General features: G+C 40.9%; 1 protein-coding gene across 5 annotated transcripts in view; it reads right to left on the reverse strand.

Annotated features, from left to right (window-relative positions):
* LOC115205680 (glutamate receptor 3) overlaps nt 1-13,028 on the reverse strand; it is a 241,097-nt gene that overhangs the window by 26,182 nt on the left and 201,887 nt on the right. For all 5 annotated transcript variants that reach the window (XM_029771906.1, XM_029771903.1, XM_029771904.1 and 2 more), the window contains one exon: nt 6,041-6,239. In XM_029771906.1, the coding sequence (XP_029627766.1) occupies nt 6,041-6,239 (199 nt within the window). The remainder of the gene's footprint in view (nt 1-6,040; nt 6,240-13,028) is intronic.

Below are 13,028 nucleotides of genomic sequence, written 5' to 3' on the forward strand. Positions count from 1 at the left end.
TAGTGCCTGCACTGCAGTAGCTGAGATGTGAAAATGATTTTTCACGCTTACAGTAGCAAAGTGCATTGGTGACTGCACTCTAGCTGTTGTCGGTTACCATTTAGAGTTCAGACTAAACTTGCAATAGCCTACATTATGAGGTCTACTCAAGGTTTTAGATAATGCTCTTGGGAGTGTTGTTCTCTCTTTCTGTGTACATTACTATTGTGTTGAGGCTTTAGATAACGTATAAGCTGCTGAGAGTTACAGTTCTCTCCTTTGCTACACTCAGCGGGCTCCCGCAGCGGTTTAAAGCACTGCATCTCAACGCAAGAGGGGTCACTACAGACACCCTGGTTCGATTCCAGGCTCTATCGTGATTGGGAGTCCCATTTGGCGGCGCACAATTGGCCCGGGTTTGGCAGGTATAGGTCATCATTGTAAAGAAGAATTTGATATTAACTGACTTGCATTGTTAAATAAAGGTTACAATTTTTTTTTTTTAAATACTTTGAGCAGTTAGTATTCCTTTATTGTTCTGTGATAAAGGACAGGGCTTTGTACGGTTGACTTGTATATATATGACAAATGGCACCTTATTCCCTATGTTGTACACAACTTTTAACCCTATGGGCCTTGGTCAAAAGTAGTGCACTACATAGCGGCTAGGGTAACATTTCAGACACAGTCTTTCATGATGTTAATCTTCCCAGGTAATGCAATACAAACATCAGTCCTCCCCATCACTCTAATAATCATTAATAAAGGTGTGATATAATGTCAATGATTCCATGTCTATGGTTGTTTTGTTTCCTGCTGTATTATATTACATTTAGCCTCAGGGATTCATTAACTATACATACCCGCCGAGCTCTATTCATTTAGCCTCAGGGATTCATCAAGTATACATACCCGCCGAGCTCTATTCATTTAGCCTCAGGGATTCATTAACTATACATACCTGCCGAGCTCTATTCATTTAGCCTCAGGGATTCATTAACTATACATAACCGCCGAGCTCTATTCATTTAGCCTCAGGGATTCATTAACTATACGTACCCGTCGAGCTCTATTCATTTAGCCTCAGGGATTCATTAACTACACCTACCCACCGAGCTCTATTTAAATATTTAAGCATTACTATAGCCTCTGCTTAAACTCATGATCAAAATGAGGTACAGTTTATGGACTTTAGCGTCATCACCCCAACATACAACCATTCAATGAGCTGCAGAACAAATATGGCAGCAAAATATTTAGCTAAGCAGTGCCAGTTGTTATTGTTGAAGGAGTACAACATGAAGTCAGCAGCCATCTGTCTCACTGAGGCTCCAGGTGCAGATAGAACTGACATACTTGCTGGAGGCTAGGCACACTGAAGAGGAGAGGCTGGAGAAGAGGCACAGCCAAGAGAGAAGAGAGATGACAGGCTAGTCTGAAGAAGAGGCACAGACAGGAGAAAGGAGAGATGACAGGCTAGTCTGAAGAAGATGCAGAGACAGGAGAGATGACAGGTTAGTCTGAAGAAGAGGCACAGACAGGAGAAAGGAGATATGATAGGCTAGTGTGAAGAAGAGGCAGAGACAGGAGAGATGACAGGTTAGTCTGAAGAAGAGGAAGAGACAGGAGAGATGACAGGTTAGTCTGAAGAAGAGGAAGAGACAGGAGAGATGACAGGTTAGTCTGAAGAAGAGGCAGAGACAGGAGAGATGACAGGTTAGTCTGAAGAAGAGGAAGAGACAGGAGAGATGACAGGTTAGTCTGAAGAAGAGGAAGAGACAGGAGAGATGACAGGTTAGTCTGAAGAAGAGGAAGAGACAGGAGAGATGACAGGTTAGTCTGAAGAAGAGGAAGAGACAGGAGAGATGACAGGTTAGTCTGAAGAAGAGGCAGAGACAGGAGAGAGGACAGGTTAGTCTGAAGAAGAGGCAGAGACAGGAGAGATGACAGGTTAGTCTGAAGAAGAGGAAGAGACAGGAGAGATGACAGGTTAGTCTGAAGAAGAGGAAGAGACAGGAGAGATGACAGGTTAGTCTGAAGATGAGGAAGAGACAGGAGAGATGACAGGTTAGTCTGAAGAAGAGGAAGAGACAGGAGAGATGACAGGTTAGTCTGAAGAAGAGGAAGAGACAGGAGAGATGACAGGTTAGTCTGAAGAAGAGGAAGAGACAGGAGAGATGACAGGTTAGTCTGAAGAAGAGGAAGAGACAGGAGAGATGACAGGTTAGTCTGAAGAAGAGGCAGAGACAGGAGAGATGACAGGTTAGTCTAAAGAAGAGGCAGAGACAGGAGAGATGACAGGTTAGTCTGAAGAAGAGGCAGAGACAGGAGAGAGGAGAGACTAGGGGCCAACAGCCCAGAACCCTGCAGCCATCCACTGGGCTCAACAGTCCTGTCTCTCCCACTCTCCCTTGCCAGCTGTCCCACTTGGTGAGAGGAGAGGAGGAGACATCAGGGCTTTTTGGATATACTAACTCTCTACACATTTTGGAAATGATTTTCTAATTGGGTAATTATTTTCAAAAGACATAAACTGTCTGCAGGACTACATGTACAGTGAATCTAGTTTGCTAGAGAGAGAGAGAGAAACTTGTAATGTGGAACACAAATAGTACCCCCATGTTTTGCACATCATTCTCTGTCAATTTCTATTTATTTTGTAGCGCTCTCCATCCTTGCTGCATAATTTAGTTTATTAGCACAAATACAAAGACATGTTCTACACAGTTATAAAATGACAACAATATGTTCAGTAAAAAAATAACAATTAAAAAATAAATCACACAAATAAAAGATAAAATAAACGCAAACGGGGTAAAATAACATAAAATCCCAGCAGAAAGTCTACTAAGGATGTACAGCTGTGATGGACAGTAGCTGCCTCTTAAACCATTTCTTAAAACAATGATGGGGATAGCTTGGCAAGATCTGGCGGGAGTGAGTTCAGATCACTCCAGATCACAAGGCCTCTTTTTGCATGTGGTTGACGGAGCTGTTGTCTGTTTCTTGTTGAGTAGTTGTGGAATTCATATGTGACTGTGAAATAGTTTTTGACGAAAGAGGGTCATAATTATTTTAAAGAGTCGGTAACAAATTGAGCAACTTGAAGATAAATTATTTGATAAATATTCAGCAGTGCTAATAGTTTGAAAAGTGACGCTGAATTGATTCTAAAGCCGGCAGATAATGTTATTCTTACAGAGTGTTTCTGCAGACGACAGACTGATAGAGTGTAGTATGTTGTGTGCTGGCCCATGTTATTCTTACAGAGTGTTTCTGCAGACGACAGACTGATAGTAGTGTAGTATGATTTTGACATGTATCCCCGTATTTTTGGCGATCTTAGAGGTTATTGTCTTTGTGTGGTTTCCATGACAATTTATCATCAATTAAAATACCAAGGAAGTGTGTTGTACAGGCTTAATCAACAGGAATATTATCAATATGGACCCGATAGAGTCTCGATATATAAGCTGGATAAATAGTCTGGATTGAATTCTCTGCTCTTTGGACTAGATAATTAAAAAAATAGTTTTTAAGATTCAGTGACATTTTGTTGATTTTAAACCACTTTGTGATATTACACAGTTCATCATTAACATTAATAAGGTCATTGAGATCTCTGTGACACTAAAACACACTTGTATCATCAGCAAACAATATCTGGGAGAGAACTTTGGATGCATACAAGTGGGAGTGAAAATGTTTCCACGCACACACGCACGCACACGCACACACATGCACACACACACGCACACACTTTTTTGCACACACACAACTTGAGCTCATTAATCAGTGTTTTTCCCCTTGTCAGTCTCTCGCTCCAAGTTTTAATTAAAGTCCTGTGGAACAACGCTACACACGTCATGTGTACTCTGAAGGCTCCGGCTGGAACTAGGACACTCATTATATGGAATACGTGGAATCTGTCTGGAACTCCCCAACCAGGCCTCAGTAATTGTGTGTGTATGTGTAACAGTAAACACACACTCTTCTACAGTATTCATTCTCTATGTTAGTCCCTGGCTGTGTCCAGTGTTCTGCATATCAAACAGATGTTGTTCATGTGGTTTGTTAAGATCAGTGTGGGTGTAGAGTCCGAGGGGGGTTAGAGGATGTGTGTGTTGGGGGGGGGGGGTGACGGAGTAGAATCCGAGGGGGGTTAGAGGGTGTGTGTGTTGGGGGGGGGTGACTGGGAGTAGAGTCCGAGGGGGGTTAGAGGATGTGTGTGTTGGGGGGGGGGGGGGAGGGGGTGACTGGGAGTAGAGTCCGAGGGGGGTTAGAGGGTGTGTGTGTTGGGGGAGGGGGGGATGACTGGGATGGATGAAATAGACAGATAACATGTCTATGTCTAACTCTAACCTTAAATTAAGACCAAAAAGCAAATTATTATTATTAGTATATACATTATTTTTTTTACAAAGAAGCGTCCCGTCCACTAGAATGCCAAGAGGAAACCTGGCACCATCCCAATGGTGAAGCATGATGGTGGTGGCTGCATCATGCCGTGGGGGTGTTTTTGACCTACACATTACATACACATTCCCTAATTACCACTTTTCATAATAAGATATAAGGCTTTAGTAGACCCACTCTGGCTCTGTCTGCCTCTTCATTGTCTAAACAGTACTGGAGATTTTAGACTACATCATAACATATTCCCATTATCACAACAATGTGATACAGTACGCTGTTAGAAAAAAGGGTTCCAAAAGGGGTTCTTTGGATTTCCCCATTTCCCTCTTTTTGGTTCCAGGTAGAATCCTTTCTGGTTCCAGTTAGAACCCTCTGTAGAAACGGCTCTACATGGAATCTAAAAGGGCTCTAGCTGGAACCAAAAGGGTTCTACCTGGAACCAAAAAAAAGGGTTCTTCAAACCCTTTTAGGTTCTAGATGGCACCTGTTCTAACCTAACTCCTCCACACTGGCACAATGTAGTGGCCACTTCTTGCAAGATGTCCATACTGTTTCAATTCACTTGCTCTAGTTCCCATTCGCTCTCTTCAGTGTTTGCACTAGCTGTATATTCCAGTATCACAGTGATGTGTTACAGTACATTGTAATCTAGCTCCTCCACTCTGGCACAACGTGCTGTGTTGTATTGTATGTACGCTGATAAGAGGATGGATGAACTCTCGGATGAGAATTTGGTTAATAAGTTATAACTTAATTGGCTCGTCGGTCCCTCTCTGCCAGCGGACATATGGCTTCCTTCCATCTCCTCTGCTCTATTTGGCCTGGAGACCCATTATTCATCAGCTCCAATTTACCATGCAGCCACAGCCAGCTAATTAGGTTTGGTGAACTGACCCCTCTGAGTTACTGTAGGGCTGATGTGGACTCTCTGATTAGGCCTCTGTTTCATCACCTCAGAGAGAGTGTGTCTGTGTGCGTGTGTGTGTGTGTGTGTGTGTGTGTGTGTGTGTGTGTGTGTGTGTGTGTGTGTGTGTGTGTTAGACACGTTGTTAGCAATCAGACTTTCTGCTGACCAGACTAACTGTCTCAAGGTTGGACAAGGCCAGGACAACCGAATCGCCGCTGCATAAATTCACCATTCAAGTGACGTCACAACGTTTCAGGAAGAACTTTATGCGCTCCTCTGCTTCTCGACAGTTCTGATGACCTGTTCTGAGGTTTGGATAGAGACACAGGGTGGCTTTTGTCAGAGATAGTGTTAACGCCTGTACTGAAGACTTTTCAGGGACTTGATGTCTGAGGTGACATTAAGCCATAATAGCAATATCAACTCACATGATATCAGACCAAAACACTCTCTTTTTACAATGTTTTCTGCCACAGTACTTTACCGATTGACCATTTGTACTAAAACTAGCCGACCAGCCTGTTGTACCGAGTTACCAGCAGTAATTGCTGAAGGTCAAATCCTAACTTTCACTTAAGTCATACATTGATGTCAATGGGAGAATAAGTGAAAATTTGACTTTAAGTGGAAGATAGGATTGGTCCCTGAATGACCACTTTCCCTAGATGATCAACCCGGTGTACCAACTAGCTGATGGACCAGTTGTTAGCCACAAGATTTCAGTGTTTCTTTACTCACCCTGAAGAACTCTTTGGTGGAACCAGCATCCAGAGTTCCGTAGGCGATCTCAGTCTGTTTAGCCAGGTCCTCAGCACTCTCTATGGGGGACACCATCCTCTCCACTGTGAGGAAAGCAGCCAGGTTGGCCGTATAGGAGGAGATGATGATGAGAGTGAAAAACCACCACACGCCCCCTACTATTCTCCCTGATAGGGACCTGAGAGAGAGAGATACGGAGACAGAGAGAGAGAAACAGAGAGAGAGAGAGGGGGGGAGGGGAGAGAGAGGGGGGAGAGAGGGAGAGAGAGGGGAGAGAGAGAGAGAGAGGGTAGGATGAAACCGAGAGAGAGGGAGAGAGAGGGAGAGAGAGGGGGGAGAGAGAGAGAGGGTAGGATGAAACCGAGAGAGAGAGAGGGAAAGAGAGGGAGAGAGAGGGGGGAGAGAGAGAGAGAGCGAGAGGGTAGGATGAAACCGAGAGAGAGGGAGAGAGAGGGAGAGAGAGGGGGGAGAGAGAGAGAGAGGGTAGGATGAAACCGAGAGAGAGAGAGGGAGAGAGAGGGGGAGAGAGAGAGAGAGGGTAGGATGAAACCGAGAGAGAGGGAGAGAGAGAGAGGAGGAAACAGAGGGGGAGGGAAGGAAACAGAGGGAGAGGAAAGGAAACAGAGGGAGATAGAGAGAGAGGGAAGGAAACAGAGGGAGAGGGAGATAGAGAGGGGTTAGGATGAAACAGAGAGAGGGGGAAGGAAACAAAGGGAGAGAGAGATAGAGAAGGAAGGAAACAGAAGGAGAGAGGGATAGAGAGGGAAGGAAACAAAGGGAGAGGGAGATAGAGAGGGAAGGAAACAGATGGAGAGAGGGATAGAGAGGGAAGGAAACAGAGGGAGAGGGAGATAGAGAGGGAGCATTAACAACACATTAGAGAGAGGTGCCATTACCAGAGTTTGTACACCCAGCTGGTGTCTGTCCATCCCATATAGTAGGAGATAATGGCAGTAAATACACTACAGGGGATGCACCACTGCATCTAAAGCTACAGACTCAGCTCACTGGAACATCGTCTGTAAGACCATAAAATTCTTGGTTAGCCTGGCTAGAAAAACCTAAAGCTGAGTCAGTATATTCTAATAGTATATTCCCCTCCCCCAACACACACACACATCCTCGAACCCCCCTCAGACTCTACTTCCAGTCACCCCCTCCTCCCCAACACACACACACCCTCGAACCCCCCTCAGACTCTACTCCCAGTCATCCCTCCCCTTCCCAACACACACACCCTCAAACCCCCCTTTAGACTCTACTCCCAGTCATCCCCCCTCCACCAAAACAAACACACCCTCGAACCCCCCTCAGACTCTACTCCCAGTCATCCCCCCTCCCCCAACACACACACCCTTGAACCCCCCTCGGAGCTATATTGGAGCTATATCCGAGCTATATCCGAGCTATTTTAGAGCTATATTGGAGCTATTTTACAGCTATATTGGAGCTATTTTAGAGCTATATTAGAGCTACTTTACAGCTATATTGGAGCTATATTGGAGCTATATTGGAGCTATTTTAGAGCTATATTGGAGCTATATTGGAGCTATTTTAGAGCTACTTTACAGCTATATTAGTGCTATTTTGGAGCTATTTTAGAGCTATATTGGAGCAATTGTACAGCTATTTTAGAGCTATATTAGAGCCATATTAGAGCTACTTTACAGCTATATTAGAGCTATATTGGAGCTATATTGGAGTATTTTAGAGCTACCTTACAGCTATATTAGAGCTATTTTGGAGCTATATTGGAGCTATTTTAGAGCTATATGGGAGCTACTTTACAGCTATTTTAGAGCTATATTAGAGCTACTTTACAGCTATATTGGAGTTATATTGGAGCTATTTTGGAGCTATATTGGAGCTATATTAGAGCTATATTGGAGCTATTTTAGAGCTACATTAGAGCTACTTTACAGCTATATTAGAGTTATTTTGGAGCTATATTGGAGCTATTTTAGAGCTATTTTACAGCTATTTTACAGCTATATTACAGCTATATTGGAGCTATATTGGAGATATTGTACAGCTATTTTACAGCTATATTGGATCTATTTTGGAGCATCGGCAGATAGCCTATTGTATTCTATTGAAGAGAAGAAGCACACGATTCCAATCTACATATGGTATTATTACATTAGATCAACCCCATGGTATATTAACATTAGATCAACCCCATGGTATTTTAACATTAGATCAACCCCATGGTATTATTACATTAGATCAACACCATGGTATTATTACATTAGATCAACACCATTGTATTTTAACATTAGATCAACACCATGGTATTTTTACATTAGATCAACCCCATGGTATTTTTACATTAGATCAACACCATTGTATTTTAACATTAGATCAACCACATTGTATTATTACATTAGATCAACACCATTGTCTTTTAACATTAGATCAACCCCATGGTATTTTAACATTAGATCAATCCCATGGTATTTTAACATTAGATCAACACCATGGTATTTTTACATTAGATCAACACCATGGTATTTTAACATTAGATCAATCCCATGGTATTATTACATTAGATCAACCACATGGTATTTTAACATTAGATCAACCCCATGGTATTTTTACATTAGATCAACACCATGGTATTTTAACATTAGATCAACCCCATGGTATTTTAACATTAGATCAACACCATGGTATTTTAACATTAGATCAACACCATGGTATTATTACATTAGATCAACCCCATGGTATTTTTACATTAGATCAACACCATGGTATTATTACATTAGATCAACACCATGGTATTTTAACATTAGATCAACACCATGGTATTATTACATTAGATCAACACCATGGTATTTTTACATTAGATCAACCCCATGGTATTTTAACATTAGATCAACCCCATGGTATTTTTACATTAGATCAACATCATGGTATTTTTACACTAGATCAACACCATTGTATTTTAACATTAGATCAACCAAATGGTATTTTTTACATTAGATCAACCCCATGGTATTTTAACATTAGATCAACCCCATTGTATTTTAACATTAGATCAACACCATTGTATTTTAACATTAGATCAACCCCATGGTATTTTAACATTAGATCAACACCATGGTATTTTAACATTAGATCAACCCCATGGTATTTTAACATTAGATCAACCCCATGGTATTTTAACATTAGATCAACACCATGGTATTTTAACATTAGATCAACCCCATGGTATTTTAACATTAGATCAACCCCATGGTATTTTAACATTAGATCAACCCCATGGTATTTTAACATTAGATCAACACCATGGTATTTTTACATTAGATCAACACCATGGTATTATTACATTAGATCAACACCATGGTATTTTTACATTAGATCAACACCATGGTATTTTAACATTAGATCAACCCCATGGTATTTTAACATTAGATCAACACCATGGTATTTTAACATTAGATCAACACCATTGTATTTTAACATTAGATCAACCGCATGGTATTTTAACATTAGATCAACACCATGGTATTTTTACATTAGATCAACACCATTGTATTTTAACATTAGATAAACCCCATGGTATTTTAACATTAGATCAACCCCATGGTATTTTAACATTAGATCAACACCATGGTATTTTAACATTAGATCAACCCCATGGTATTTTTACCTGACTAGAACCAAAAAATTTGATCATATTACTCCAGTGCTAGCTTCCCTACACTGGCTTCCTGTTAAGGCAAGGGCTGATTTCAAGGTTTTACTGCTAACCTACAAAGCATTACATGGGCTTGCTCCTACCTATCTTTCCGATTTGGTCCTGCCGTACATACCTACACGTACGCTACGGTCACAAGACGCAGGCCTCCTAATTGTCCCTAGAATTTCTAAGCAAACGGCTGGAGGTAGGGCTTTCTCCTATAGAGCTCCATTTTTATGGAATGGTCTGCCTACCCATGTGAGAGACGCAGACTCAGTCTCAACCTTTAAGTCTTTACTGAAGACTTATCTCTTCAGTAGGTCCTATGATTAAGTATAGTCTGGCCCAGGAGTGTGAAGGTGAACGGAAAGGCTGGAGCAACGAACCGCCCTTGCTGTCTCTGCCTTGTCGGTTCCCCTCTTCCCACTGGGATTCTCTGCCTCTAACCCTTTTACAGGGGCTGAGTCACTGACTTACTGGTGTTCTTCCATGCCGTCCATGGGAGGGGTGCGTCACTTGAGTAGGTTGAGCCACTGACGTGGTCTTCCTGTCTGGGTTGGCGCCCCCCCCTTGGGTTGTGCCGTGGCGGACATCTTTGTGGGCTATACTCGGCCTTGTCTTCGGACGGTAAGTTGGTGGTTGTAGATATCCCTCTAGTGGTGTGGGGGGCTGTGCTTTGGCAAAGTGGGTGGGGTTATATCCTGCCTGTTTGGCCCTGTCCGGGGGTATCATCGGATGGGGCCACAGTGTCTTCTGATCCCTCCTGTCTCAGCCTCCAGTATTTATGCTGCAGTAGTTTATGTGTCGGGGGGCTAGGGTCAGTCTGTTACATCTGGAGTATTCTCTTGTCTTATCCGGTGTCCTGTGTGAATGTAAATATGCTCTCTCTAATTCTCTCTTTCTTTCTTTCTTTCTTTCTCTCGGAGGACCTGAGCCCTAGGACTACCTGGCATGATGACTCCTTGCTGTCCCCAGTCCACCTGGCCATGCTGCTGCTCCAGTTTCAACTGTTCTGCCTGCGGCTACGGAACCCTGACCTGTTCACCGGACGTGCTTGTTGCACCCTCGACAATTACTATGATTATTATTATTTGACCATGCTGGTCATTTACGAACATTTTAACATCTTGACTATGTTCTGTTATAATATCCACCCGGCACAGCCAGAAGAGGACTGGCCACCCCTCATAGCCTGGTTCCTCTCTAGGTTTCTTACTAGGTTTTTGGCCTTTCTCAGGAGTTTTTCCTAGGGAGTTTTTCCCAGCCACCGTGCTTCTTTCACATGCATTGCTTGCTGTTTGGGGTTTTAGGCTGGGTTTCTGTACAGCACTTTGAGATTTCAGCTGATGTACGAAGGGCTATATAAATAAATTTGATTTTGATTTGATTTGACATTAGATCAACACCATTGTATTAACATTAGATCAACCCCATGGTATTTTAACATTAGATCAACACCATTGTATTTTTACATTAGATCAACACCATGGTATTATTACATTAGATCAACACCATGGTATTATTACATTAGATCAACACCATGGTATTATTACATTAGATCAACCCCATGGTATTTTAACATTAGATCAACACCATGGTATTTTAACATTAGATCAACACCATGGTATTTGTACATTAGATCAACCCCATGGTATTTTAACATTAGATCAACCCCATGGTATTTTAACATTAGATCAACCCCATGGTATTTTAACATTAGATCCACCCCATGGTATTTGTACATTAGATCAACCCCATGGTATTTTAACATTAGATCAACAACATGGTATTTTTCATTAGATCAACACCATTGTATTTTTACATTAGATCAACCCCATGGTATTTTAACATTAGATCCACACCATGGTATGTTTACATTAGATCAACACCATTGTATTTTAACATTAGATCAACCCCATGGTATTTTTACATTAGATCAACACCATGGTATTTTTACATTAGATCAACACCATGGTATTTTAACATTAGATCAACCCCATGGTATTTTAACATTAGATCAACACCATGGTATTTTAACATTAGATCAACCCCATGGTATTTTTACATTAGATCAACCCCATGGTATTTTAACATTAGATCAACACCATGGTATTATTACATTAGATCAACCCCATGGTATTTTAACATTAGATCAACCCCATGGTATTTTAACATTAGATCAACACCCTTGTATTATTACATTTGATCAACAACATGGTATTATTACATTAGATCAACACCATGGTATTTTTACATTAGATCAACACCATGGTATTATTACATTAGATCAACACCATGGTATTTTAACATTAGATCAACCCCATGGTATTTTTACATTAGATCAACACCATGGTATTATTACATTAGATCAACACCATGGTATTTTAACATTAGATCAACACCATGGTATTATTACATTAGATCAACACCATGGTATTTTTACATTAGATCAACCCCATGGTATTTTTACATTAGATCAACACCATGGTATTTTTACATTAGATCAACACCATGGTATTTTAACATTAGATCAACACCATGGTATTTTAACATTAGATCAACACCATGGTGTTTTAACATTAGATCAACACCATGGTATTTTAACATTAGATCAACCCCATGGTATTTTAACATTAGATCAACACCATGGTATTTTAACATTAGATCAACCCCATGGTATTTTAACATTATATCAACCCCATGGTATTTTTACATTAGATCAACACCATGGTATTTTTACATTAGATCAACACCATTGTATTTTAACATTAGATCAACCAAATGGTATTTTTTACATTAGATCAACCCCATGGTATTTTAACATTAGATCAACCCCATTGTATTTTAACATTAGATCAACACCATTGTATTTTAACATTAGATCAACCCCATGGTATTTTAACATTAGATCAACACCATGGTATTTTTTACATTAGATCAACCCCATGGTAATTTAACATTAGATCAACCCCATGGTATTTTAACATTAGATCAACCCCATGGTATTTTAACATTAGATCAACACCATGGTATTATTACATTAGATCAACACCATGGCATTTTAACATTAGATCAACCACATGGTATTATTACATTAGATCAACACCATTGTCTTTTAACATTAGATCAACCCCATGGTATTTTAACATTAGATCAATCCCATGGTATTTTAACATTAGATCAACCCCATGGTATTTTAACATTAGATCAACCCGATGGTATTTTAACATTAGATCAACCCCATGGTATTTTTACATTAGATCAACACCATTGTATTTTAACATT

Source organism: Salmo trutta, chromosome 13 (genome assembly GCF_901001165.1).
Source record: "Salmo trutta chromosome 13, fSalTru1.1, whole genome shotgun sequence".
NCBI classification, from domain to species: Eukaryota; Metazoa; Chordata; class Actinopteri; order Salmoniformes; family Salmonidae; genus Salmo; species Salmo trutta.